This window comes from Zalophus californianus, chromosome 3 (genome assembly GCF_009762305.2).
Source record: "Zalophus californianus isolate mZalCal1 chromosome 3, mZalCal1.pri.v2, whole genome shotgun sequence".
NCBI classification, from domain to species: domain Eukaryota; kingdom Metazoa; phylum Chordata; class Mammalia; order Carnivora; family Otariidae; genus Zalophus; species Zalophus californianus.
Genome location: NC_045597.1, coordinates 188,363,379 through 188,390,792, shown reverse-complemented (window position 1 = coordinate 188,390,792; position 27,414 = coordinate 188,363,379). Strand labels below are relative to the sequence as shown.

The following is a 27,414-nucleotide window of genomic DNA, read 5'->3' as shown; positions in this document are numbered from 1 at the left end:
AAACCTGCTGACTGAATAAGTGATTTGTAGAAGAAATGCCCTATAATTAGGCCATAACTGATATTTGGTCCCCAAAACCATATAAAGTGCTGCCAAACATTCTATGTTATTTCTGTAGACCCAGTAGAAATTTCTCATTTTATTGACACAAATTATGCCAATATTAATTTCCATTTACTTCCTTTTCACAGCAGCAAAAATGTAACACTGTTACTAAAGGCTGGTTCTAATTTTCTTACAAGCGCTTTTACCACCAGGAAGTAAAAAGTATTTCTAGTTATTTTTATTTAATCACAAAACATAATCAAAACAGATGATCTGCTTAGATTTTAAAAACCCAAATCTCATAAAACAATTATTATGATATGGGCTTTATTATTGTATTACCGTGATTTTCACAATTATCATTCATAAGGTGTTTCTGGGTAAAACGGCACAAATTTTCATGGGCTTCAACTACCTGTATCTGCCAGGGATTTAACTATGGAGTCACTTCCCAGGGGGAAAAAAAAAAAAAGGCCAGGGCAGACAAATCTGATGCTTTATTGGTAAGCTATTATAACCAAAGGGATCAATAGATTGCTCTTGCTCTAAACACACCAAAAGTAGTCACCCACATGCTTCTTCAGCCGCTCTATAGCTCAGGGGAGACCACAGTGGGAAGGGCTTTGCAGTCAGAAGACCCAGTTCAGGTCCCGGTTCTGCCACCCCCGTGCCACCCTAATCAGTTACCAGCCATGTAAATCAACTATGCAAATCAAGTAGTGTCTCTTGAGTTTTCATCTTGTCAAGTAAAGGCGATACCCACCTTTCAAACTGCACGGGGCTGTGGGGAGGATCAGGGGGAAATAACACAGACAAAGGCCTGCTGGATCTACTTCTTGTTGGACAGTGGGCATGTAAGTGCTACAACTATGGAAAGTGGACAAATCGGTTCTTATTAAAATCTTCAGCCTTATTCCTTGACCTTGCTTTAATAAAAAAAACAACAACATGAGATTTAACTAAATCTCAAAATGCTGAAATTGAGCTATCCCCACCTTCAGAATTCTAAGAGATGCATTAAGTCCCATTTCCTGTTTTAATGCTTCCCATCTGAGTACTCTGAAGCCACTTCTGAAACAAGGTCTTGATCTTCTGGCCCTTGATGATGAGCGGCTTGCTGAATACATTTTGCCTGAAAGATACACCCCTCTTTTTATTCTCAAGCTTAGATATGACCTCAATCTTTTTCCCTAGGCCAAAGCCATTGGTGTTATTAAATGCACACACCTCAGCTCAATGTATAGTTTAATTCTAAAGTCTATGACTTTAACACTTTTTATTTTGCTTCTAAAACCAGTATTACCTTGGAAGATGTTCTAATTATACCTGAGAAAACATAAACACTAACGAATCCATAGCTTAACAGCATTTTCTAGTCACTACTTTAAAACTCCGAGCAAATATCCACTCAGCTATAGCATATGAGATGGTGATAATGCTTTGGTCAGATAATTCCTTACACAAAATACAGGATATCTGAAGAAGGTGAATGATTTACACATTGCTTGAAAGCAAGGTCAACCAGATGTCACCAATGCAGGCTCTTTGCACTCTGGGGTCTCACCTCCAAACACTTCCCAAAGCTTAACTCTCCGATCCATGCCTCCTGTGGCCAGCAGCCGGGAGCCCGGACTGAACTGCACAGCATTGACTTCCCCATCGTGAGCATCCTGCAAGACAAGCACCCTGCTTCAACCCCAATCACGGTCATTCCCGAGAGGAAGCCCAGTACAAATGAACACTCTGGATGCCTAACCAAAGGTTTTAGACACTCATCCAGAAATGAAGGAGATCCGCTCATAAACTAACTTGGATTCCTAGCCCAGGGTCTCCTAAGATTGTTACCATTTTATTCTTATAGTTACAGTTCCACTTACTTAAATACACTGCAACCTTCTTAAGGAGTATTCAAAATCCGTGTAGACTGCCTAAAGTTTCTCTTTGCATTAATTTTATTTCTTAAGAAAAATGAAATTTCAGTCTATATTCTACTATGATCTTAATAGCTTAAAAGTAAGCCTCTGATTAACTGCCTCTCTTTTGGTCCAGATTATGTTAATGCTACATGCTAAACTAGGTAGTCAAAGTACAGCATGGCTTCTCATGATAAAGTCTTTATGGGCTTTCCTAATGTGAGTATACTCATATGGAGTCCTAATAACGAGCAGATACAGTCCTGCTACTACACATCAGTGTTACAGTGGGATTCTATTCAGTTCTGCAAACAACACGGCACTAGTGTGTACTAGTAGGGTCACTTTTGCCAAGTTTCTTAACTTTCCGAAGTCTCAGCTCACTTGCTCATCTATAGAAAAGGACTTCCACCAAGCTGTGTGACCTAGGACTGTGCCTGATCATGAATAGGCCTTTAATAAAATAGGTGTCACTTGGGAGAATCTGAATTCTTCACAGGAAAGAATGCCTGGGTGGCTGTTGGTTAAGTGTCTGCCTTTGGCTTAGGTCATGATCCCAGGGTCCTGGGATTTAGGCCCTCATTGTGCTCCCTGCTCAGCGGGAGTCTGCTGCCCCCTCTCCCTCCCGCTTCCCCTGCTTGTGCTGTCAAATAAATAAAATCTTAAAAAAAAATAAATTCTTCACAGGGAAATTTTTTTTCTCTAAAAGTTTAATTATTTCGGAGAGCGAGCGCACACAGGGAAGGTACAGAGGGGAAGGGAGAGAATCCCAAGCAGACTCCCCACTGAGTGCGGAACTTGACACAAAGCTCGATCTCATGACCCCGAGACGATGACCTGAAATCAAGAGTCAGACTCTTAATCGACTGAGCCACCCAGGTACCCCTTCGCAGGGAAATTTTTGAGACTGGCATCCAAACTAGAACAATCTGAAAAGATGGCATCTTTTTTTGTGTTCAAGATGGGAAGGGAAATGGAGTAATAAGCATTCCCTCCTAGAATGGGAGAAAAGAATACCAGAAGATGTCACTAAAACCTCTCTTAAAGGACTATGGGGGCGCCTGGGTGGCTCAGTCGGTTGGGCGTCCAACTGAGCCCCGCATCGGGCTCTGTGTTCAGCAGGGAGTCTGCTTGGAACTCACTCTCTCCCTCCGCCCCTCCCACCCTCTCTAAAATAAATAAATCTTTAAAAAAAAAAAAGAAAGAAAGAAAGAAAGAAAGACTATGGATGCTGAAATCTTTATGAACTACAATGTCTGGGATTTGCTTTAAATTGCTCTGGCAAAAGTGTGTGGGGCAGAGAGAATAAAACTGGCAGACGTAGCTGACTGGGGATGCCTGGCAGGATGATGGATGATGGGACCTGAAAGTTCTTTTACTCCCTATCACACAAATGTTGGAAAATTTCCATAAAAGGAAAAAAAAAAGACTGCGGAAAATGTGGATTACAAATATTAGACTATTAAACAGGTCATCAGCGGGGCGCCTGGGTGGCTCAGTCGTTAAGCGTCTGCCTTCAGCTCGGGTCATGATCCCAGGGTCCTGGGATCGAGCCCTGCATCAGGCTCCCGGCTCTGAGGGAAGCCTGCTTCTCCCTCTCCCACTCCCCCTGCTTGTGTTCCCTCTCTTGCTGTGTCTCTCTCTGTCAAATAAATAAAATCTTAAAAAAAAAAAAAACAGGTCATCAATCACTTGCCTAAAACATCATTTTTGGGAAAACAAAATCTTACTGTCACATTTGCTTGGGACTGAAAAAGATGCCTGAAATATTATTGAAAGCATGATTATTAACTGACTGGGATATAAACATCACTTTATTTTGCCTGGTGATCTGATCCTGACGCAGCCCTCGTGTCCCACTGCTGAAAAGCTATCAGACAGGTGACGAACCTTTTTGCCTCCATGTGATTCCCTTCCCTTTTTTTTTTTTTTAATATCTTTCTACTTAAGAGGTCTCAGATTGAAAACTTGAGATCATGCACCATCACACCCATGACTGCCGCTCTTCAATCTCCTGCATAGCTGGTTCTGTTGGATACTTGTCAGCTGTGAACTGTATCCTCTCAGAAACACACGCTGACAGAATCCCAAATTATCAGCTGCTCCATTATCCCCATACACATGACTTAAATGTGACAGGAAAAAACAATGGGCTGCTGGGAGTTGAGGGCAAAGAAGGGACTGTGACATTAAGTGCAATCAGACCTTTTACCAATCATCACTGACCTCCAGGGACTCACAGGAGTGCAACAGAAAGGGGCCTTAATGGTCCCCAGTCCAACTCCTCATCCAGAGGGAGACTCTCTTTGTGACATACGAGGTGGTTAAATCACTCAGCCGGTTCACTGGGTGGAAATCTCTACTCGATTCCTCCTTATGCCTGGAACTGTAAGCCTTCCCCATATAAATTCCCTCCCATTTTTACAGCGAGTCTTTTTTTCCCCTGAAAGCTGGCTCCTCTAACTCACCCCATGTAATCCACGAGTCAGCCCAGCTATCTGGGCTCTGCCTCTCCATCCCCCGCCCCGACCCCCACCTGCCAGCCCCGAGTCAGGTACCCCCACATTTCCCCAGCCTGAATCCATTTCTGCTCAGCTGGGACCTGCTTATTCTTTTTTATTAGCACGCAGCTCTGAACTCCAGCTGACAGCCCAGCATCACAGTGGCCTCTGCCCAGGACTGTCTCCTGCTTCCAACCTTGTGCTCCTAACGAAGGGAAGTCACACAGATATGGGTATAATTCACGGAGCAAACAGCTGCCCTTACCCACCTTCTAAAACCGACTACTGACTAGAGTCTCACTCTAGATTGGAGCCAACCAGTGACAACAATGACATAAATTACTGTAACTTCTCACCAGCCCTGGTTCCTCCCCCCTTGTCCCATCTTCTCATGCTAGCGATTCTCTCTCAGCCAGTCCTGTATTAGAGAATGTTTGTAATAAATTCTGTCCCTAAGCAAAACGTATCGATCCCTTCCATCAGCCACAGCCAACAGGTGTAAAAGCTTGCTATTGCTCTAAATAAAATAGTAGAAAGCTAGCTGCGGTAGAGAACGGATCCTTGAACTGTCTGGCTCGGTTACGACACAAGGCTTGGTGGCAGGTGGGGTTCAACCGCACTTACGAAGACACACATCGCGGTTGTCGGCACTCTCACTTCTTTGCTAGAACCAGGATGAGGATCCACATTATCCTGGGGAACTGGAAAGGAAGAGACAGAGCGCCTCCTAAGAAGTAACATAAAGGAAAGTATTAGGATTACACAAGGCTTCCTGTCCGCCCAGGAGGGATTCAAAGACAACTTTTGACAGTAGCTTCTTCTCCCTCCTAGACTCTTCGAACCACAGAACAGTTCACCCTACCAGAGGCATCCTCACCCAAACGATACCCGGAGAGGTATCCAGCACATAGCTCTACTCTCTTACTCTCTCAAAGTCCATAACTCATGGACTCCAGAACCCAACACTGAAAAGCAATCCCGCAAAACTGCTTCCCGGCCAATCAACGGCTGCAAAAACATTCTCAACGTAATGTAACCGCCAGCTCCAAGGGAGCTCATTTGTATTTTGATAAGACTACTTCAAGGTCACTTCTATGCCTAGCTACGATCATTCTCAGCGTACAGTGTGGTCAAGGCAGAGTCGAACGCATGCCAGAGAAGAGAGGGAGGAGAGCGTGTCTGCTGTGCAGAGCTCAACCTAACCGTTGCCCGCTCAAGAGGCCGACAGCGCTCCCAGGAACATGCACGGCGGCCTGGGAGGCACATGCACATCCAACAAAGGGACTGAAGCAGCAATCAGCACAATCACCAAGGAGCCACGCTCACATGCCGGGCTGAGAGAAGGTATTCTTTTCACCTGGCAGCATCAGGAGAGTGATGTCCCAGAAGGGGAGACTCGGACAGACTAAAGGTAAGGCCAGATCAGCACGCAGCGAGAGTAAGAGAAAGAAAACGGAGGAAAAAAGGAAGAAGCTAGGTGAAAAGCTGAAGTCAAAGCATCTGTACACTCAGCGCCACAGAAATTCTGGTGTACGTTTAAAAAATGGCGATAAATCATATACAATACTTATGAATATTCACACATATTAACAAGGAAAGGTGAAAGTTTTCTAACCTACCCAAAGATATTAGTGATAGAATCCAGAAGGCCTCCAGCAGGCTGCGAGAGTCGCTTACTAAAGAGGAGGGGAGGATAGGTTTAAACCTTAGAAACGTTTTGCCCATGATTCATCAATAAAAACAGTCCACAAAAATAGGTACCTGGGAGTATGTTTCCCATCGAGTCCCCAAACCCCAGCAAAGAAACCCCTCAGAGGAGCAAACCATCAGAAAACAGGGGGAAGGCAAGAGGGAGGACCCAGCTTCGTTAGTTGTAAAAGACACAAGGTTCCCTCGCAGTAAATTAACTGTCCTAGAAACTGTGCTTTAAACCATGACTCATTCAATCTGACCTAACAGTGTTGGCTGTTAACAACCAATCCCCACCCTTTCAGTCCTGCTTTATTTAGCAAAGAGAAAAAATCCTGGAACCCAAGTACGAAGTAAACAGTTTGATCTAAATACTCATCCCAACAAGGTGTAACTGTCCATCTTGTGGGAAGCCAACACCTCACAGGGTGGTGGCAGCACTAGGGGAGCTTGATTCCCATGACGAGGTGACCAAAGGAAGATGGGGACACTCAGGAGCCCACGATCTCCACAGCTGTGCAGGCAGGAGGGGCCGGGCGCTCCAGCGAAGGGCCTGGGTGCATCGAGCTGCTCTCGCCGCGGCCACAAACGTGCTGTCGGACTGCAGCGTGAGCGCTCCTTTCCTGGCCCGCGCTGGCTACTTACCTGGTCGCTCTGCTGATGGCTCGCACGGGAGACGTCTCCTCCGTGTGATCAGAGGTTTCATCCACAATGACTTCAATGTCATCATCCCTGGAAAGAAGGGCAAGAGGCTAAGTCTTTGATCCTGCTCGGCAGGAGCTTTGTGGCGAATCTGTTCCGCCGAGGCCAGCACCGTCTCCTAGTCACACGCAGCCTACACGACTTGGCTGTGACAGAGATGGCCAAGGGTTCTCTGGAGAAAAAGGAACAGCCGCGCTCTAAACGACACTAAAAGAAACGTTTAACCTATTGATATCAAATCCAGAATTCCAGCTGAAAATTACTTTAAAAGTGATCTTCTGATCCTCTGAGGTGTAAACATAGCTCCCACTTGGAAAGCCACGAAAGAATGATCTATTAAGTCTAGAACCATGCATCCAGTGCCAACAGAGATTCTTTCCTTCAGGCCGGGTTCGTGGCTAAGGGCTCCTGCACACAAACAACTGGACCACAGTGCTCGCCAAGAACAGTTCCCACGTGACGGGCTGAGCATGGCACAGACGACAGCTGGGGCGGCTCTGGAGCACAAGGAAACGACAGGGCAAGGAGATCCAGGGGAGTAAGAAAACGGGTTTGCTGGAAGGGCAATGGAGTCAATGGTTGCATTAACATCGGCTTTAAATACTGCCTTAATAATAGAAACAGGAAAGCCAAATCTCAACACAATTCATTTTTGACTCTGGGTATTTTATGCTTAGGTTGCAACACTTGGTGCTTCTCACGTTTGGGGAGTCCATCATGCTTCACGCGAAATAATCAAGCCACAGAAATGCCCTGTTGTTTACCTGCCTTATCCCGCCAGATACAAAGCACCTCTGGAATTCACCCCACCCCCTTTTTCCTGGTTGGGGGGAAGGCAAGTAATTATTTTGGTCTTAATGACTTCCTACCGAGTTGCAACCAGAAGTAAAGTAATAAAACGTAACAACCCAAGCCTGTATCACCTAATGTCTGGACTCCTTCGAACTTGAGAGCAAGATTTATCCATGATTAATTATCCGGATTATGTAAATATAACTTGTCACCAAGCAAGTTAAACCAAAGACAATTTGTTTTCCTTGGCTATTGATTTTAGGCTTCCACGCAACTGACCCCAGTCTAGGCCAGGATGTAGGGGAGAACAAAGGCAGGCCTGAAGAAAGAAAACAAGGCTGGCCTTTCTTTTCTTCGTGGTTGCGGTTTGGGGGAGTCACTCGTGTCCACACAAGGGTGACAGCAGAGCGGCAGAGACAGCAAGAGTAGCGACCATGAGCCGAGCCTATGCAAATGCTTTCAGAACGCGACAGACATGAAGACACTTGGAACTGTGCGAAGACCCAGGGCCACAAGAAAATACCAGGATGTGGCAACTGGTTATCACAACCCTTCAAAGATAGAAATGTCCTTTGCCCCAGAAACTCCACTCTTTGGGAAGCACAGAGACGACGAACAGGCGTTTACAGTCAGGCACTCCCAGATCAGCTTCGCTTGGCCCCTTTCTATGAGCTCTTGGGCAGCATGCTTGACCTAAGTTGTGTCACACCCAGTCATCTGTTTATGCTGCAGTTGGGAGGCAGACAAATGATGCTTTTGTAAGCTGTCATTTCTAGGTCAATCATTTATTTACTTTGTAGTGTCAGGAAAATACATGAGATTTATTTTCCACATCTGAGAGTATAGAAGAAATGTACATATTCTAAATCTAAAGCAGTCTTGGTATGAAAACCTTTTTTTCCTTATAAATTAATACCTTGTCTGGTGGATGACTCCTCTAACTGAATTCAAACCAGTCCCCTCTGTTTGTAAGAAAACAAAAAACGTTTTACAACCCAGTAAATCACAATTCTAATACTATATTCCAGAATATTTTTTCAGTAGAAAAGGAACACACTGTGGACTAGAAGCAAAGGGAATTCAGTCATTAAAATATCCACCACTCTTAACACAAAGCTTCAGATCTTGGGGGAGATCCTCCACCCCAACTCCAGATCGGGGAAAGTTCCAAACAGATTCAATCCCTTTTGCTCCAAGAAACGGCTGTTTTCAGTTAGGCTTTAGAGGTTTGCCCACACCTCCACTCAAAGTCACACACCAAGAACGGAGAGCAAGAGAAAGAACCCCAGCCCAGCGATACACTCCAAGAGGCCCAACGAGGGGTAGAAAACGGATCAAGGTGTCAAGGGGGAAGCAGCAAGGCAGTCATTCATGCAGGATGCAGAAGTTATCCACACAGGGCGCCAAAGCCGATGAGGAGCAGAAGCTGGAGCAACCTTTGGGGAGGTAACCAGTGCGTTTAGTGGCTCCCTTACATCTTTAGGTTTCCTTTCTACAATCTATAAAACGATTTTACAGAAATAAGACCATGATAAAACCACTTTAAAAGCGCAAATCCAATTACTAAGAGCAGGTGTGATTGGAATAGCTCTACTTACTGTTCAACAGGTAGAGGTTCCTTTGCTGCTTCTGCAAGCTCTTTCTGCAGCCGGGCTTGCCGCCTCCTATTGAAGAAAGCCACTAGTTATGTCTGCTTCAACAAAGCATGGCGTTTCAGCCCTCAGTAAACTACTAGCTCTCATTAACACACTTGAATAGTCAGTCAGTGCACCTAAAATAACTGCCCTGGGCAAAGATACCAAAGTCCCAAACCCACACCAGTAATGTCAGTTAAGGAACCCTGTTATAAAGGATTCCAGAGCAAAGCCCAGAAGAGGGATTATGTCATTAGAGAGAGCAGTGACCTGGCAAGGAAGAAGCCTGCCCGTCGTGACCCGGGGCCTCTCAGGACAGAAAGGCGCATCAGGTTTATCCAGGGTTAGTGACCATCAAGAGCTAGCTTCCTGCAGCAAATAGTCTGACACCAACATATCAAGAGCATGAAAAGTTAACAGTTAAGATTTACTTAGAATTTACTTGTCCCTGACTTGGTATTGGTATTGTTATCACCAGGGTTTAACTCATTTAATCCTTGTAACAGTGCTTTGAGATTCAGCACTACTTTACAGATAAGGAAACTGAGGTATGAGATTCTTGAACTGTCAAAATGCACATGGCTTCACTTAAGAGCGCTGGACACAGACGTCTCAGCTGTGGGCCATTTTTTTTTTTTAAGATTATTTATTTTGGGGGGGGAGGGGTAGAGAGAGAGGGAGTAAGAGAAACCTCAAGCAGACTCCCCACTGAGCACGGAGCCCCACATGGGGCTCAATCATGAACTGAGCCGAAAATGAAGAGTAGGTGGTTGATTAACTGACTGAGCCACCCAGGCACCCCTCGGCTGTGGACAAATTTTCATGTGGCCCAACAGTCAAGTCCACTATTTCCCCTTCTCAGAATAATTTGTCTCTCCCCAAGTCCTAAATTCAGGATCTCCTCCATTTTTAACCTTGGCCTCGTTTTTCTCTTCCATGGCAATTTAATCTCTAACTGTGGTTTCACCCTCTATGTGGAGAACCCCTAATCCGGAACTCTAGCACTGCTATTAAGCCCCAATCAAGAATTCTGCTGGAATTTTTTTTGTAAAGCTTCTACCACAGTGTTAATTCTCAAAACAGGGAGAAGTCCTCTAGGTGGCATATCTGAATCATGAGAAGGGATGAGGTTGCAGCTTATACTCCTAATTTTATTATTTTTTATTTATTTAAATTTTTTAAATTTTATTTGACAGCGAGCACAAGCGGGGGAGCAGCAGCAGGAGAGGGAGAAGCAGGCTTCCTACTGAGCAGGAAGCCCAACTCAGGGCCCAATCCCAGCACCCTGGGATCATGATCTGAGCTGAAGGCAGACGCTTAACTGACTGAACCACCCAGGCGCCCCTATTTTTTTTTTTAAAGATTTATATATTTATTTGAAGGAGAAAAAGTGCGAGCATGTGTGCACACACACAAACAAGTGGGAGGATGGGCAGGGGGGGAGAGGGACAAGCAGACTGCCCCCTGAGCATGAAGCCCGACGCGGGGCTCAATCTCACGACCCTGAGATCAGGACCTGAGCTGAAATCAAGAGTCAGACACTTAACCGACGTGTGTCACCTACGCGCTACACTCTTAATTTTATATCTGGAAGATGAAAACTAAGTTTTACAGAACAAATGACAAAGCTTAATAATTTTTTCTTAGCTGAAATAGATGACCCATGAACTACCTTTGAGGGAAAACCAGAATCTCAGTGTGGGGCATGTAACAACTCCTCTCCCGGAAAGGCACCTGCTGTAAGGGAGGACTAAAGGATAGACCTAGGGTCACAGGCAGGACAAAGCACCTGCAGCTCCTCCTTCATTAAAATAGCCAAAAAGCAAGCACCTGCTTTAATAGTTCAAATATTCCCCGAGGGCATCCAATACATCAGCCACTGTGACTGTGAAGACATACACCTCAGCCTAGTGAGGGAGGCAGAACACGAACAGCTGCTTCAAAACATGAAATGTACCATGCTATCACTCAGGTAAACAAAGGCTACTAGGAGAACATCTAATCTGGGGATCGGCAGGGAGGAGGGAAAGCTTCTAAGGAGTAAAGTGGAAGCAAAGTGAAGAAACCTCAGGCTCCGCCTACACAATCAGATGAGAATACACCCAGGGGCAAATCCCTAGGAAAACATTACAAAGGAAGGAACAAGGGCAAACATGTAATATGCCTTGCACCCCATGTTCAATAGGAAGTTTGTATTATTCTCCTGTCCACTGTGATGACCAAGGACCCTTCCTTAGCTTAACCACATGCCTGCCTGCTTCTCCCTTGGCAGGTGTTCAACACACTGCACTGACTTCCAGGTGACCCTGGTGAGTTCACTGCCTTTAAGCTGCCTAAAGACTCCACTGCATAGGCCAAGCTATTTTACTTAAACATGAGGGGCGCCTGGCTGGCTCGGTCCATAGAGCACGTGACTCTCGATCCTGGGGTTGTGAGTTTGAGCCCCATGTTGGGTGCAGAGATTGCTTAAAAATAAAATCTTAAAAAAAAAAAAAGTAAACACAAGACAGAATAAAAAGGGACAGCTCAGTTTTTAATACGATAGAAACTTAAAGAAGTTAGAAAATACAGAGAAGTATAAAATGAGAAAAGCCAGTCTCACCACGAAGAAATAAACACCATTAACAGTATAATTCCTTTTTAATCTTTCGAATTCATTCAAATTTTGTATCACATCCTATGAAAAGATTTCCTATCTTATTTTTAGTTATATTAATTATACGCATTTTCTCGGGTCACTAAGTACTCCTAAGACACGTATTTTTAGATGACTTTGTAAAACCACACTGTATGAAAATATAACAATTTATTTCTCCCCGGAGGGAGATACTGCTTATTTTTCACTACTATGAGTAATGTGCCATCACAAAATAATACCCATGACCAAGTCTCAGGACTTGCTTAGGATAAGTCCAACAAGTGGGAACACTTCTCAGGTCACGGCCAGGTGCCCTTCAGACGGTGGTGGAATGGGCTTCCCATGGACAATGTGAAGGGGCTTCCCCCTCCCTCCCAACAGCCCTCTGGGCCAGCTTCCCTGTGTACACGCCTGCTTTCAGCAACTCCCTGTGCCTCATGTCTGTCAGAGGGCTCGCCTGTCTTATCAGCTCCACGTTAGGGTATTTACGTGACAATCTCATGTCCTCGATTATTTCTGTGTTCTTTTAAGAAATCTGAAAATTTTATACAGTCCACTTTTTATTTCTATTATTTTTAATGTTTGGAAAGTACTCATACTATTTAGAAATTTTTCATAAAAGAGCAGATAATCACATTTTTTTACCTCTACCTTATGTTTTCAGTTTTTATACAGATTCTCAAATCAACTTGAATATTATTTGGTAGGATTAGTTATCATTATTACTTACGACTCTCCTGTTTTCATTCTTTTAGATTAACTGCAACAATCTTCTCAAATCCTAAAGACACGGCTTTAAAGTCGTATGTTCTAATCTGTTGACCACTTAGTGTTGGTTTTCTCGGTGGATTTTCTTAGGCTTTCTAGGTGGATGAACATGAGCCCCCAACCTTTCTAGTGGCCTTGCATTCTGTGTCCTATCTGGTCAGATGGCCAAAACATCGCTCAGAGCTGGAGACAGTGAGCCCTTCCTTCTTCTGTTCCTGGGTGTATGTTGGGACTCTCGGTGGGAATTTTCAACACACACATTTCCCTCCACCAAGACCAACTCCTGGTGTCCAGGGTGGAAGGCTTCCCTGTTAAGAACCCTATCAGCTGTTGGTTGCAGACAGGTGTTTTTATTAAAAGCTTTTGTTCCAAGTTTAAGGGTTTTTATCAGGACTGGGAACTGAATCTGAGCAAATGGCATTTTTGGGTTCTACTAAAGTGGCTCTATAGTTTATCATCCAAGGTGATAGATTTAACTGATTTCCAGATACACCATCTTTTAATTCCTGGGATAAATCCTAGTAGGACTGCAGTGAATTAAAAAAAAAAAAAAAAAAGGTACTGGGGCACCTGGGTGGCTCAGTCAGTTAAGCATCTGACTCTTGATTTCGGCTCACGTTATGATTTCGGGGTCGTGGGATGGAGCTCAGTATCAGTCTCTGCACTGGGTGTGGAGCCTGAGATTTTTCTCTCTTCCTCTGCTCCCCCTCACCCCACCCCTTGTGCATGTACACACTCTCTTTAAAAAAAAAAAAAAAAAGGTACCAGTGAATCTTAGGAATTTCACATCTATATTTCGTGAGGTTAGACTGTAGTCTTCTTGTTATACTACCAAGAGCCTTGGTATGGGTGTGGGTGGTTTTATAAAACTAGGGATGGGGGAAATTCCAATCTTTTTCTAATTTTGATTGACCTTTTAAGATTTTATTTATTTATTTGACAGAGAGAGACACAGTGAGAGAGGGAACACAAGCAAGGGGAGTGGGAGAGGGAGAAGCAGGCCTCCCCGCGGAGCAGGGAGCCCGATGTGGGGCTCGATCCCAGGACCCTGGGATCATGACCTGAGCCAAAGGCAGACGCTTAACGACTGAGCCACCCAGGCGCCCCTCTGATTGACCTTCTATTGTTCACGAATTAGCTTTTCTTCGAAACACTGAAAAGAATTCACTGGCAAAAATTGTATGGGTCAAAGCCCTTTTGGAAGGTAATCCTCTGCTCAGCTGTAAAACTGTCTTATAAACGCAAATCTTTTACATGCACCACTGCGATTTCTGATTTTATTAGTGTTTTCTGGCCAGCTGTCCCATTCTCCCTCATCAGAGCTGCCAGGTTCATTTTTGTCTTTTCAGAGAACTAGGCTCTACTTTATTAAAAATGGAAACCACTACCTGTGGACTGATGTCTCACCTTGAATCTTTTTCATTCTCTGCATTTAGGCGATTGGCTTCCTGGGCTTTCTCGGCCATCCACCTGGTGACCAGCTCCTGGTTCTCTTCAGTAGTTTTCCTCAGTTTCTCCTCCAAGGCAGTAAACGTGATCTGCAGGGCATCATATTCGTCCTTCAGAGTCTGGTTGGCTCTTTCGAGGTCCTGAAGCTTACTGCGTAGTTCTTGGCACTCCGTCTCCAGGTCAGAGATAGTCTGCAAGCATTCTGCAATTCTGAAAGCGGGACGTGGAGAAGAGGTATGGGACCACTCCGGAGCCGAATGAGGAGCCAGAGCGCCTGGCCAGGTGCTGGAGCTCTGTGAGCATGGGCCCCCTACAATAACCTTAGCCATCACAGCAGGTGCACGGAGGACTCTTCACATTTACAAACATCTCATTTAGCCAAGCCTAGCCCCAGTGGTTTACAGGACAAGCCCATCAGGAGAGGAATTACCTAGGGTGAAATTCATCCAGGGTATGACTAGAAAAGCAGGATCTGAAGAGGGAACTTTTGATGCCTGAATAGAGTACTAACAGGGGCTTAAAAGGAGACTAGAAATTCTGCACATTCCATCGGTTCTATCACTCAATGAGCAAAGACGCCTTTCTAAGCCTTTAGAGACCCCTGTCTGCAGAGCAAGGGAAAAAGGCATAGATGAAACCTAGGCTCCCCTCCAGCTCAAAGGTCCTAGGATTTGGAATCCCAGGTTTCTCCCTGATCAAGAATTATCCTGCCGACAAACTCATCCCTGTTTCCAAGGGCCACAGGCTCACATACCCTGGCCCCATCTCCACCACAGAAGATGCCAGCTCTCCTATGCAGTGGCCACAGGGAGAGCCACGAATGCTTCAGGGACACTCACAAGGGCCAAAGGTACCCCCCCAGGGGCATACTGGGAACCTGGAAGATTGAGGGCACTGTCCTTGCCTCTGCCATCCTTAGAGCGGGTAGAAAAAAATCCTAGGTTATGCATGCACAGAAATGACGTTCTTGCTGGGTCCCCTGGGGTGACCGTTTGCCAGCAATCACCACCGGCCCCGCCCACAAGAGTACAGTAAACAGAGTGCAACCCCGTGGCCACCCCCGGGAGGGTGTCGTCTCTACTCACTTTGCTTCATTCGTCTGCATCTCCCTGTCCTTCTGCTGCATTTGGTTATTCAGGTCAATCACCAATTGAGCTAACTGCGGGGGAAGAACACTTGCATCAGTGAGAGATCTCAGGACCTCAGTAGGAAACTAAACAACAGTGGGCTCTTTTATTTTTAGGAAAGAAAAGGTGCCCTGCTGGGTTGGGCCAAGGCACCAAGAAGAAACAAGCTGGGTGGCAGTGAGGAGCAGGAGGGTCGATGGGGATGCTCATGGGAACAATGGGAAATATCACAGGTCACTGCCAGGTTCCCGCTGAGGACCCGTCTGTCCCCCCCCCACTGCAGCCACCTATCACGCTCTTTGGCTGATAAAATGATCAATTCAGCTGCATTGATGAGAACTTGCATTTTCTCATAATTTGCCATCAAACAGCCACCCACGATTAACAAAGCCCAGGACTTTTTCCATAATGAATTTCTCAGAAATTGCAGGGTTCGCTCTCAAACACTTTAGGAAGGTATTAGTGAGATCTGCCCTGGAACAGGCAGCAGGCTCCTTTCCTTCGGAAGTTTCTCCACTTGTACCTTTCATGCCACCTGGGAGTGTGGTGACCGGCAGTTACCCCAGTGGCTTGCCCTCTTGCTGATAGAGGGAAAGCCCTCAGCTGTCCCGATGCTGCATTCCCAGAGAGAGTATGATGCCACATGTAGCCAGGACGGCTGCAAATTCTAGTGCAACGCCCGCCCGCTTGCTTGTCCTCCCCACTGCGGGGCCCGCACAGAGCAGAGACGAGGAGTGGCTATCGGTACCTCCCCACGCTTCTTGTGTAGTTCAGTCAGTTCTTCTTGGTGTTTAATCCTCAGCTGGGCCATCTCTTGTAGCTGACTATCATTCCAGGCACCATCGTGTCCGGGACTAAGTCCCCAAACCAGGCAGATGAAAGAACGTGCAAAAAAGAGAGGAAAGAAAAAAAAAAAATCAGACCCCAAACCTCTTCAGTCCGGCAGTGAAACAGTAACCTCAGAATTTCGAACCTGTACGTGACAACACAGCCAAAAAAGCCGTTTACTTTCTCCGGGCCAATGTGGTTCTAAGCCACTACAAACCTGATGTAGAAAGTAGGAAACATGAGACATGGTCAAATAAACCAACCACAACCCAAACCACAGGTCGGGTCAGGAACAAGGCATGGATTCCAGATGAGGTTTCGGTAAACATGGAGGAGACAACAAGGTCCAGTCACTCGACAAATGTTTGAGTGCCAACTACATGCCAGGCAGTGACCTTGGACCCGGGGAGAAGGCAGTGAACACAAAGCTTTGCTTTCAGGCGACCGATAAATGGTTAAGAGAAGACAGACAACAAATAAGTAAACACGTGGGGTCCAGTGGTCAGATGTGCCGTGAAGAGAAACTAAGCAGGGTAAAGAAGGGGACGGAGCAACGGGGCTCCTGTTCTGTGCAGGGCACTCAGAGGCGGCTTCTCTGAGAGAACATCACTGCAGACCGGAAGAAAGTGAGGAGCAAGCCACGCGGCTCCTGGAGGCTGGGCCCTCACGTGCAGAGGGAACGCCGAGGGTCAGAAAGGGCTGGAGAAGGCAGCACAGCTGGTGTCCTCGGAGAAAGTACAAGCAGAGCCCCGCGTCCGGGAGGGTGGAAAAGACAGGCAGGGAGGAGGCGGGGAGACCATGCAGAGCCTCCCAGGCTCCTCTAGGGACCGTGACTGGAAGACGCCGCAGTGCTGTGAGCAGAGGAATAACAAGTTGTAAAAGGACTGCCCTGGTGCTGAGTGGAGAGCAGGCTGCCGGGGGGCAGGGGCAGAAACACGGAGGCCCGTTAGTGAGCTGTTCCGAAGGCCAGCTCAGATCAAGGTGGTAGCAGTAGAAGCGGGGGGGTGTGGTCCGATCCTAGATCCGTTCTGAAGAGACAGCCCACAGCATGTGCCTTCTGAGTTAGCTGTGGAGTCTAACAGAAAAGCAGGGCACGATGAGGACCTCAGTGTTCCGGGCCTGAGCAACTGAGAAAGACGCAGGGGCCACCTACTGCGGTGGGAAAGACTAGGGCCTGGGAGGAGGCCTGAAGAGTGTAGTGTGGACACCCATGGGGGTGTGTGCAGTGGAAACTGGGTACCGGAGTCTGCACGTCAAGTACAGAGGTCCAAGCCAGAGGCGGACAAGTAGAAGCTGTCAGCAAACAGACATATCTGAAGCCACAGAACTCAGCTCAGACGCCCTCAAGAGTCGATGTTGTTTTGCATCCCACGTCAGAAACAGCAGGTGACCGAACTGTGCGTTTTCAGTTCAGGACTGGGGTTTTGGTTGCAGCTACAGAGGAGAACCATCGGATGACAGACATTTAAGCCACCACCCAGGGAAAGCACAAGATGGAGACACTGGAAAAGCAGGACACGAGCACCCGAAGGGAGGGGGAGAAGAGCCCTATCATAAACAAGAGGGGAGGGAGTAGTGTGACATCACCCTTGATGTCTAAAGGTATTTTTAAGACATATTCTAAGCCCATCCTAATACCTCATCCTTTGAGGCAACCTAATACTTCCCCATCTTTGCCCACGAAGTAGAAGCCAAGAGATTAGAAAGTGGAACACACTGTACAAGAAGCCATTCTAAATTAGGCAGGAGGACTAGAAATTATTTTTATCAAATCCTCTTATGTTAATGCAAAGCCCTGTGAAATATGCAAATGTAAAACTAGTCCCTTCTCCAAAGAGCAGGGCACTCACTGCACGCCTGGTGCTGCAGATGGACTCCGGAGCAGCCATGGTCTAAGGCAGTGATTCTCAGGATCACCCAATTACAGATTATGGGCTTTACCCAACCGCCCCCCTCCCCCGACTTTCTGAAACAGTAGGTCTGGTGTGGCGCCCAAGATTCTGCATTTCTAACAATTCGCCAGATGCTGCCATCTAGGAAGCACACATAGAAAATGCCTGGAATTAACTACTTCTGTGCTATAATCTATGCAGAAAGCAAAGGGATTAAGACACTTCAAAAGGGACTCAGATAATTGATCCAGATAAAGCTTTTTAAGCATGGGTTGTAGTGTTTTAAGAATAACTACGATAATACGGACAGAACTTAAGGAGAGACAGAAGGGAGGAAACCACCAGGCCCATCTTCTGTAAATACCCTTATGGCGCCATCAAACACCCCCTTGAGCTGGTCTCCCCCCACTGGACTAAGGGACAGACCCACAAGAGCATGTGAATGAAGAATGAACAAGCCTGAGTGACTACCAATGAGGAGGGCCAGAGCACTGAGGGGAAAGAGGAATCATAGATAACTTGTGGAAAATAAAGAAAACCATTAATAAAAACAAGGCGCTCAGGAGGAGAGGCCTGATTAGGAGCTCGAGTTCTCAGGAAAGGAAGGACCTGCAATTAAATTACCATTCCAGTGATATTCAGTCAAAAGAATTGTTGTATATTTATTTATAGCAACCTTCCAAGCAAATGAGCTTGACAGACCAAGAAAGGATAGAGAAATATAGTCACCAAGAGTCTAAGTAGGCAGAAACAAACTATTTCAAGTTTTCAGTTGATTGAATTTAGATGAAAAAGGTAAAATGGCATTTTCTATACCTAATATTGACCAGAACACTGCAATTAATATTTTAAATACTATAGGAGGTCTCTCAGGGCCACAGGCCAAGAACGATCGCTTGAATTTATTACTAAGCAAGGACAGAACCTGGGCTGGACCCTGTTTCTCTTTCCCCCTCTGGCCGGCCACGAGACCAGATGAGGAAACATGGGTGGCAGGCAGTTATAGAGCAGATTCAGCGACAGGTATAAATAAATTCGGCTATACCTCGCATTTCTGGGCTTTAAAAAACTCTTAAATTACTACCAACTTATTCTTACAGTTGCTAAATGTTAGCTGATATGCAAAAAAGTACATAAATTCTAGAGCAATAATGGGTACTGTTCCCATACGGACTCTCAAATTTAATATGCAAACATGATAAACATCTGGAAAGAGACAGTAAGACTATAGAATGATTCTATTTAAACTGTTTGTGATGAAGTCTGACTTTTGGATTTTTTTGGACCATGACCCTCAAAAAGAAATACAGCTTACGGGGTACCTGGGTGGCTCAGCCGGTTAGGTGTCTGCCTTCAGCTCAGGTCATGATCCCGGGGTCCTGGGATCGAGACCCGCGTTGGGCTCCCTGCTCAGCGGGGAGTTTGCTTCTCCCTCTCCCTCTGACCCTCCCCCTGCTCATGTGCACTAAGAAAAAAACTTTAAAAAAGAAAAAAAAATAGTTTACATGAATGACCCATGTAAACACATCAAACTCCCCACCATGAACACATGTTCGTATTTAATGAAACAATAGTTGTCCTTTCTATTAAAATGCAGGTTTTTCCTAATCTTTCTTTAAAAAAAAAAAAAAGGAAAGCTTGCTGCAACCTGCTAGCTTAATTTCACACTCTATTAAAATATGATGAAAACCAATGAACTTAAAAAGGATCAAATAGACCTGTGTTGTATAAAAAGCACTTTATGCACCAGCCAATCCTGTATTAACAAGATCTATAAATCTGCTCAAGAATGCTTACTGGTGTGATTATTTAGAAAAAGCAAACCCAGCAGGCTGAAGGAGGAATTGGCCCAGTTACCAGCCCTGAGTGACTTCTCAGGGTTACAGCACCTACTGATAAGCCTTCTGGGTGGGTACGTACCCTCAGAGAGGATTTTAGTTACTTGGCTTCACAAGTTCTTTTTTTTTTTTTTTTTTAAAGATTTTTATTTATTTATTTGAGAGAGAATGAAAGAGAGAGAGAGCACATGAGAGGGAAGAGGGTCAGAGGGAGAAGCAGGTTCCCTGCTCAGCAGGGAGCCCGATGCGGGACTCGATCCCGGGACTCCAGGATCATGACCTGAGCCGAAGGCAGTCGCTTAACCGACTGAGCCACCCAGGCGCCCGCTTCACAAGTTCTTATCTGAAAGGAACTGACAAAAACTGGAGCACAGACACAGTACCTCTCAATTAGAGAAGTGACAGCTGAACTGAGACCCGTTTCAACTGGAGACACAAGCAACACAGGATAGTTTCAAAATACCTTATCTCATGCCTGTTGGGGATGTCATGCTTTTCAGCTTGCAGCTTATGGGCCAGCACTGAATGAAGATCTGACTTTTCTAGCAACTTGTTATCTATTAAAAAGGAAAAGAAGAAGAAAGAAATTATTTATTATAACCAATATATACCTTATTACTACTTAATATCCTATAAATATCTGGACCAAAAAAACCAACAGGGGACAGCTGGGTAGGTTTCACTTTCATTAGGTGTCAAAGTACCAGGTGCTGCACTTTGACAGCAATTGTAGCAACTGTCCAAAACCCAGAAACATACACTCCTTTGAAGTTTCTTGGCCTAAGCACAAATGGGCCGGCCAAAGGAACCTGTGGAAACATCCCTACAAGAATGTCCCCCACTTACCTATGTTTATCTCAGGAGTCAAAAAACAAAACAAACAAACAAAAAAAACACCCTGGAAAAATGAAATGTTATGCACCTCTAAGCAATGTGAAAGAGCTTATTATTACATTTGGAAAATGTAATTTTTAGATCAGGGCACTAGAGACACAAATATGAACAAGGAGCTCAAGTATAGCAGAGGGTCAAGTATAAAAAGAACTAGGAGAGTGATCTTTCCTCATATGCTTGGACGGTTTTACAGGTGAGGATGACAGAGTCCAGGCGGGAGGGCTAGCAGTTATCTTGCAAGTGGATAGGAATGAAAGTTGGAACCAACACATGAAAGAGCAGAATGAAAAATTCAGACCTTTTCTTAGTGGCAATGGTAAAATAAACGATTTTAAAAGCAGGCAGTGACATAAACAGACATTTACTAGTAAAAAGTCAAAGATTATTCTGAAGTTCCTTGCTCAGGTGACTGGCTGGAAGATGCTAACTGTCAAAGAACACAAGAGCGGAGAACCTAAGGAAGAAAATGAATTTTCTTTCTGAAAGTAACAAATGTGACAGGAAACATGGTGGAGTTCAAAGTACAAGTAGTTAGGAATGACAGTCACACAGGGACAGGCAAGGTGGGAGGGGGCACTAAGCAAAATAAGAGACTGATCATGGGAAACTTGTTGAATAGCTACATTTGATGGGGACTGTCACACATCCTAAAAGTCTGAGATCAGAACTGCTCTAGAACAAAATTTTGATAGGGTTTATGCTAGTGAATATTGCTGTTGGAAGGGCTTATCTTTCTTCTTAAAGAGTCTTGAGTCTCACTTCTCTTTTATATATGGAAATGGAACTCCTGGGCAGAAACAGAAATATTCTTGATTTAGATTAATTTAACCAAGCAGTTCAGCAGAACAGGGAAGTATGGTTCCAACCCTGGGTGTTCACTCACATCAAAGGGTTCTAATAAGATCTTCAAAATGTCACACCAGAGCTGGGCGCCCTGTGATATTAGGTCTTTCAAAGGACAGGAGGTATTCAAGAGGGACCCTCCTTAAAAGTCCCTCTCACTAAAGAGAAGGATCCAGCTGAAGGGAAGCTGCCACCTGTCCTTACAGTCTCTTTTCATCTTTCTCTTTAGGTTCAGAGGCAGGGGCTGAACTTGAACTTGACTGGCCTGGGAAGGCAAGAGGACAGAAGTGAAGGTGTTCCACAGGCAAAATGGAAGTGACCCCCCAAATGTCAATCACTGACCTAAAGAGAAAAACTCTAACAGGCAAAGGTTGTCTTGCTTTCCAGCCCCCTAACCGCCTCTCCTATCAGTCTGGGCTCCTAGCCCCTCTGGCATGCACTATTTACCACAGCTGTTTCATGATGTGTTCCCTCTCCAGGATGATCATCTTCTGACCTTTCTCCTACATCCTCCCCCCTCCCATCAAAATGACTATTTTCAATGCAGAAAAACCATTCAATCTCTGTCAATGCAATTACAGCAACTTCTGTTTATAGACTATTTCGTAAACGGCTTTCAAAGCACTTGTACACAGTTTTTACGAAGCAGGCAGGGCAAGCTTCGCCCCTTTTATAGATGCAGCAAACCAGACTCAGAAAGGTAAGTGAAAAGATCAGTAAGGTGTGGAGTCAGACTTCCAGCCCAATGTGACTGTTAAGTGTATTTTAGCTTTTAAGACAAAGCATCCAATAAACACCTGACCACCTAAATTTATATAACCCATGTGGGAATCACGTTTGAGTGGGAGGGGCTTTCTGTGCTTCTGGCTGTGAGGATCTCTTATAGTACAAGGAATAAGCACAACAGCGGTACATCATCTCGCTTTTCTTCCCATCTTTTTAAGAGGGTGGGTTCAGTGAAAGCAAGGAAGGGTCATTTCTTCGGAACTCCAGTGAGAAAAAAAAGCAAAAGTTAGGAGCCATCAAGTCTGTGTTCAAATCCAGGCTCCAACATGAATCTGCTTTGCCTACCCAAAGAAGTTTCTTAATCTCTCTCAGCATCAGTTTCCTCATGTGTAAGAAAGGCAATGACCCACTTCATAGAATTTTCGAGAAGATAAAGAGAACTAACACATGCCGTATATTTACCAAAGCACTCAAACCACTCTGCACATTAGAAATACTTGGAGAGGGGCACCTGGGTGGCTCAGTCCGTTGAGCGGCTGCCTTCGGCTCAGGTCACGGTCCCAGGGTCCCGGGATCAAGCCCCGCATCGGGCTCCCTGTTCAGCGGGGAGCCTGCTTCTCCCTCTCCCTCTGCCTCTGCCTGCCTCTCTGCCTACTTATGCTGTCAAATAAATGAATAAAATCTTTAAAAAAAAAAAAAATACTTGAAGAGCATTTAACACACTCATACCCGTGTCCCACCCTTATTTACTGCAATTTAATTGGTCCGGCTTTTTAATTTTTTAAAAGATCCAGGTGGTACTAACGTGCACATCAGTTTGGGAACCACTGATTTAGCACAATCAGAATTCATTAACAGGCGACTATTACTTTGAATCTCATCATCAACATGAACTCCAGACTTTTGTCAGGCTCACTTCAAGGGGTAGATGGTACCATGGGACCCTAGAAAGCCCATTTCTCTCCCCAAATGTGTCGTTCGTTAGTTACGTAAAATTGGGGAGGGAGCAAGGAAATGCTCATGAGGCCTCATCTAAGGGTACGAACATTTTTGTATTCAAACTGCAGACAGGGGTGGGGAGAGGAGAAAACCTCTTTCATATTGAAGTTTCCAGTAACGATGTCCCCACCGACCAGTGGGACTCAAAATGTGTACCAGTTAAAGAACACCAAGATGGGAGTAAAAACGAGAGGTCTGAGGAATCAAAAGCTGAACATTTCATTACACTCAGAGAACAATGTTAATTACGCGAGTTAATGCTTAAAGTCTGTGACCGTTTCAACAACGCGAGGCCCAGAACTGGACGTTTCTGGAGCTTATTCAAGCACACAAGCACTGATGCTGGGATAACAAGCACGAACGGTGCCTGCCCACGAAGAACACACCATTCAGTAGGGAAAGCCCTCTAAAGTCAAAGAGAGTAAGATCCAAAAAAAAAAAAAAAAAAGGGTTTGTGGGGCCGCCGCAAGGCGCGCGGGCGACGCCAAGGGTCGGCCTCCGGCTCCTGCTGGCGCCCGGCCCGCCCGCCCGCCCGCTCCCCGGGCCCGCCCGCCGCTCACACTGCAGGATGATCTCTTCGAATGCCTGCCTCTGCAGCCGGTCCCGCCGCCTCAGCTCCTCCGAAATGTGGCGCTTCCAGCGGGGGAAGTCGGCGGCACGGAGGCCCGACGACATTTCGCGCGCTGCCCCGGCGCCTTACCGCCGCCAATCCGAGTGGGGGCTGGCGGCCGCGGGCCGCAGCATGGGCGACCAGCGGACGCCGGAAGGCCGGCGGCCCAGACCTCACTTCCACGCACAGGCCGCCCCCAATGCCGTCCGGGACGGTCTTCCGGCTCCTGCCGGAAAGGGTTTTGGTCGGGACCGGAAAACCCGCCTCCTCCCCCGACGTCATACGCCGCACGCACGCGCGTGGCTGGTGGCGGCGCAGGGCGCTGGCTAATGACGCCCTCCCGAGGCCGGAAGCGCAGGGGGTAGAGAGGCGGCCGCTGGGGGGCGTGCGGGCTGCGCTGGAGCCCTGGCTGTCCGCGAGAAGGGGACGACAGGGAAGGAGCCGCCTGTCAATTTACGTTTCCTCGCTGCCTTCCCCCGATTTATATATTTTTTGGCCTGCCTTTCTTTTCTTTATCGCCTCACTTTACAAGCAGAAGTGGGGGCCACTCCCCACACAGTAACTGAATGACCCTAGGTGAGTGGCAATCTTGCAGAGCCTCAATTTCCTAATCTGTAAAAGGGGACCCTAATGATACCCTCTTCAGGGTTGCCATGAGCATTAGAAGGAATGACCTATGTAATGCAGTGAGCGCTATGCCTGGTGCATTGCAAGCCTCACTTCACCTAGACCCCTGGTGTCTTCCTATCCAAATGTCTGGCTGCTTTATACTTTGGCAAGAGGGTCCCATTGCCCTTGGGAATAGGTTTTTCACAATGAAGAGATGGAATGCAGAGAACAGTTAAAGAAAAATGTGAATAGATTGGCTATGTTAATAATTAGAAGCCTAGAAATTATTACCTAACAGTAAATGGGTTCTTAGGAGGTAATCTAAGGGTGGGGGCATGAGCAGGACTTTGAAAGAGGGAAAGGACAGTTTGCCAGTAGATATTGAAGGTGGTCCATGGAAGATAGACTCTTGAGAAGATGGCATTTGTCAACTCAGTAGAATGGAAATGGTCTGTAATAGAATCCTCTGAGCTCCATTTACCTTTAAGAAGTTAGTGAATTTACGCATGAAGATGGAACTGGGCGAAGCAGGAGGCCAGAGGAGATGAAAGGAATATCAGAGCCTGGCTTCTCTTCCAGTGTGGCTCGAGTCCAGTGGAAGCTCCTTCAGAGACAGATAAAAAAGCCTTTCCTCTCCTGTGGAGCCAGTGAGTAGGTCAGTCAGGCTTCTAGAGCTGTAGTTAGAGACACTTCATTGGCAGTCAGTACGGAGTGATCCGAATTTGAGGGGAAGACTAGGAAGAATCAGAAATAGGAGGAACTTTCTCACACACTGAAGAAAATGAGAGAGCAGTTTTCCAAATGTCACCAAAAACGCCCCCAAGTATAACAGTGGTATCAACCTCAAAAGACCATAGTGTCACATAGCATCAAATCTTGACAGTTGAATGTGCTGATTTTCTAGACAAGATTATGACTAAAACATACTAACAAATTTGCAGAATCAGCGATTCCACTTGCAGAAATTTGTGTTAAACATTTGGACAAATGTCCATATACAAAAACGTCTGTCACAGCATTGTTCATAATAGTGGAAAATTGGAAACTGTATTTTCAACAAGAGATAGATTAAATTACAGTATACTTATTGTTCAAAAAAATGTTCCTAATAAAAACAGTGTATGGTGTAAATCTAATTTATGTAAAAGAAGTGCGTCCTTGGATCCTCATAGGCAAAATTTGTCAAATGAATAGAGAATATAATTTCTAAACTAAGGGTACTAAGCTCTGCTAAGTGTGCCCTCTCCCTAAGCCACCAGCTTTATCTAGTATCTTTATCTGCAGCCACCTCGGACCCTTTTACTCCCTTCCACCCACATACCCCCTCCCACAGGAGAACGTTTGGATTTATTGTGCTTCTGTTGTGCACACTCTTCCCTCTGACTTCGAGTGAATTCCTATGCATTAATTCTCAACTCAGTAACCACTGCCTCACAATCTTCAATAAAAGACCTTCACAACTAGGTCAGGTCTCCCTCCTACACACGTACCTCTCCTTTATAGCAATAATCACAGTTGCGGCTTCGCATACTTGTATCATTACTTGATGAAGGTGTGTCTCCCCACACCAGATGGTAAACTCTGTGAGGCAGGAGCTGTGTCTCTTTTTGCTCAACATCATAGCCAGTGAGAGCATGAAGCTTGTTATATATTAGGTGCTCAGGAAGTGCTGTTTACTTTTTTTTAAGATTTTATTTATTTATTTATTTATTTATTTGAGAGAATGAATGAGAGGGAGAGAGAATCTGAAGCAGACTCTGCACTGAGCGCAGAGCCCGACACGGGGCTTGATCCCAGGACCCTGAGATCATGACCTGAGCCGAAACCGAGTTGGACGCTCAACCGACTGAGCCACCCAAGTGCCCCAGTAAATGCTGTTTCATCAATGAATGGAATATATGAAAACACTGATAGTATTAACTCTGGGCAGTGGCATTGCTGATGTGTTTTTTTTTTTTGTTTTAATTTGAGGATAGCTGACTCATGTTTATATTTTATTATGTTTTTTCTGTATCTTATATGTTTTCTAATTACTACCCATTACACTTGTACTACATGTGCAAGAAAAAGTTATAAAAATGAACATGTCAACTGGGGCGCCTGGGTGGCTCAGTTATTAAGTGTCTGCCTTCGGCTCAGGTCATGATCCCAGGGTCCTGGGATAGAGCCCCACATCAGGCTCCCGGCTCTGCGGGAAGCCTGTTTCTCCCTCTCCCACTCCCCCTGCTTGTGTTCCCTCTCTCACTGTGTCTCTCTCTGCCAAATAAATAAAATATTTTTTAAAAAAAGAACATGTACTTATAAAACCATTTATTCATCTGGGTGCTGATCTCTGTGGAAGATAACTAATAAGTACAAAAGCTTCCACAGTGTTCTAGCCCATGAACTCTTCTGACTGACTACCTCACACACTGTAATTCTTTTAATCCTCCTAACAACCCTACTTGGTAAGGTTATTGTTAGCTACTGTTACCATCTTCATCCTTATTTACAGATAAGGAACCTGAAGCACGGAGAGGCTAAATAACTTGCTTGAGGACACCTAGCTAGTCGGTGGCAAGACCTGGGTTCACACACAGGCTCCTGACTCTAGCAGCCCTTAACCACTGTACTCCACCATCAGGTCTCTTCCACCTGATACTACAGTTTGGATCGACTAGAATACGTAAAACAGAGAATAATTTGAAATGATATGTAGTTAATTCCTAAATTAGACAAAAGGGAAGGCATCCTGGTGAAGAGCAATGTCTGATGTGGAGGTCTCAGGTGTACTCCTGAGGACCTTGACAGGAATGGCTGGATGGGGATGAGTAATAGGAAGGAGGAGGAAATAAGGTCGTCTGAATATTCTGGAGACAGATAATGAGGCTTAAGAGAAAAGTTTTTGGTTTTGCTCTGGTTAGTAATGAGTGTTTAA

At 45.5% G+C, this 27,414-nt stretch overlaps 1 protein-coding gene and 1 non-coding gene across 4 annotated transcripts in view; both read right to left on the bottom strand.

Moving 5' to 3' along the window:
- The window catches only part of ATG16L1 (autophagy related 16 like 1), a 36,805-nt gene extending 12,680 nt beyond the window's left edge, over positions 1–24,125 (bottom strand). Inside the window, exons 1-11 of one of the 3 annotated variants that reach the window (XM_027589394.2) lie at positions 23,839–24,125; positions 20,280–20,373; positions 16,007–16,112; positions 15,217–15,290; positions 14,090–14,341; positions 9,241–9,306; positions 6,794–6,880; positions 6,079–6,135; positions 5,817–5,864; positions 5,084–5,186; positions 1,610–1,715 (exon numbers count right to left, since the gene is read on the bottom strand). In XM_027589394.2, coding sequence (XP_027445195.1) covers positions 1,610–1,715; positions 5,084–5,186; positions 5,817–5,864; positions 6,079–6,135; positions 6,794–6,880; positions 9,241–9,306; positions 14,090–14,341; positions 15,217–15,290; positions 16,007–16,112; positions 20,280–20,373; positions 23,839–23,953 — 1,108 coding nt within the window. In that variant the 5' untranslated portion in view covers positions 23,954–24,125. The remainder of the gene's footprint in view (positions 1–1,609; positions 1,716–5,083; positions 5,187–5,816; positions 5,865–6,078; positions 6,136–6,793; positions 6,881–9,240; positions 9,307–14,089; positions 14,342–15,216; positions 15,291–16,006; positions 16,113–20,279; positions 20,374–23,838) is intronic. The other 2 variants (XM_027589396.2, XM_027589397.2) reach the window with 2 other exon arrangements.
- LOC113921198 lies at positions 3,910–4,185 on the bottom strand. Its single transcript, XR_003519594.1, has one exon.
- Positions 24,126–27,414: the final 3,289 nt, after the last annotated feature.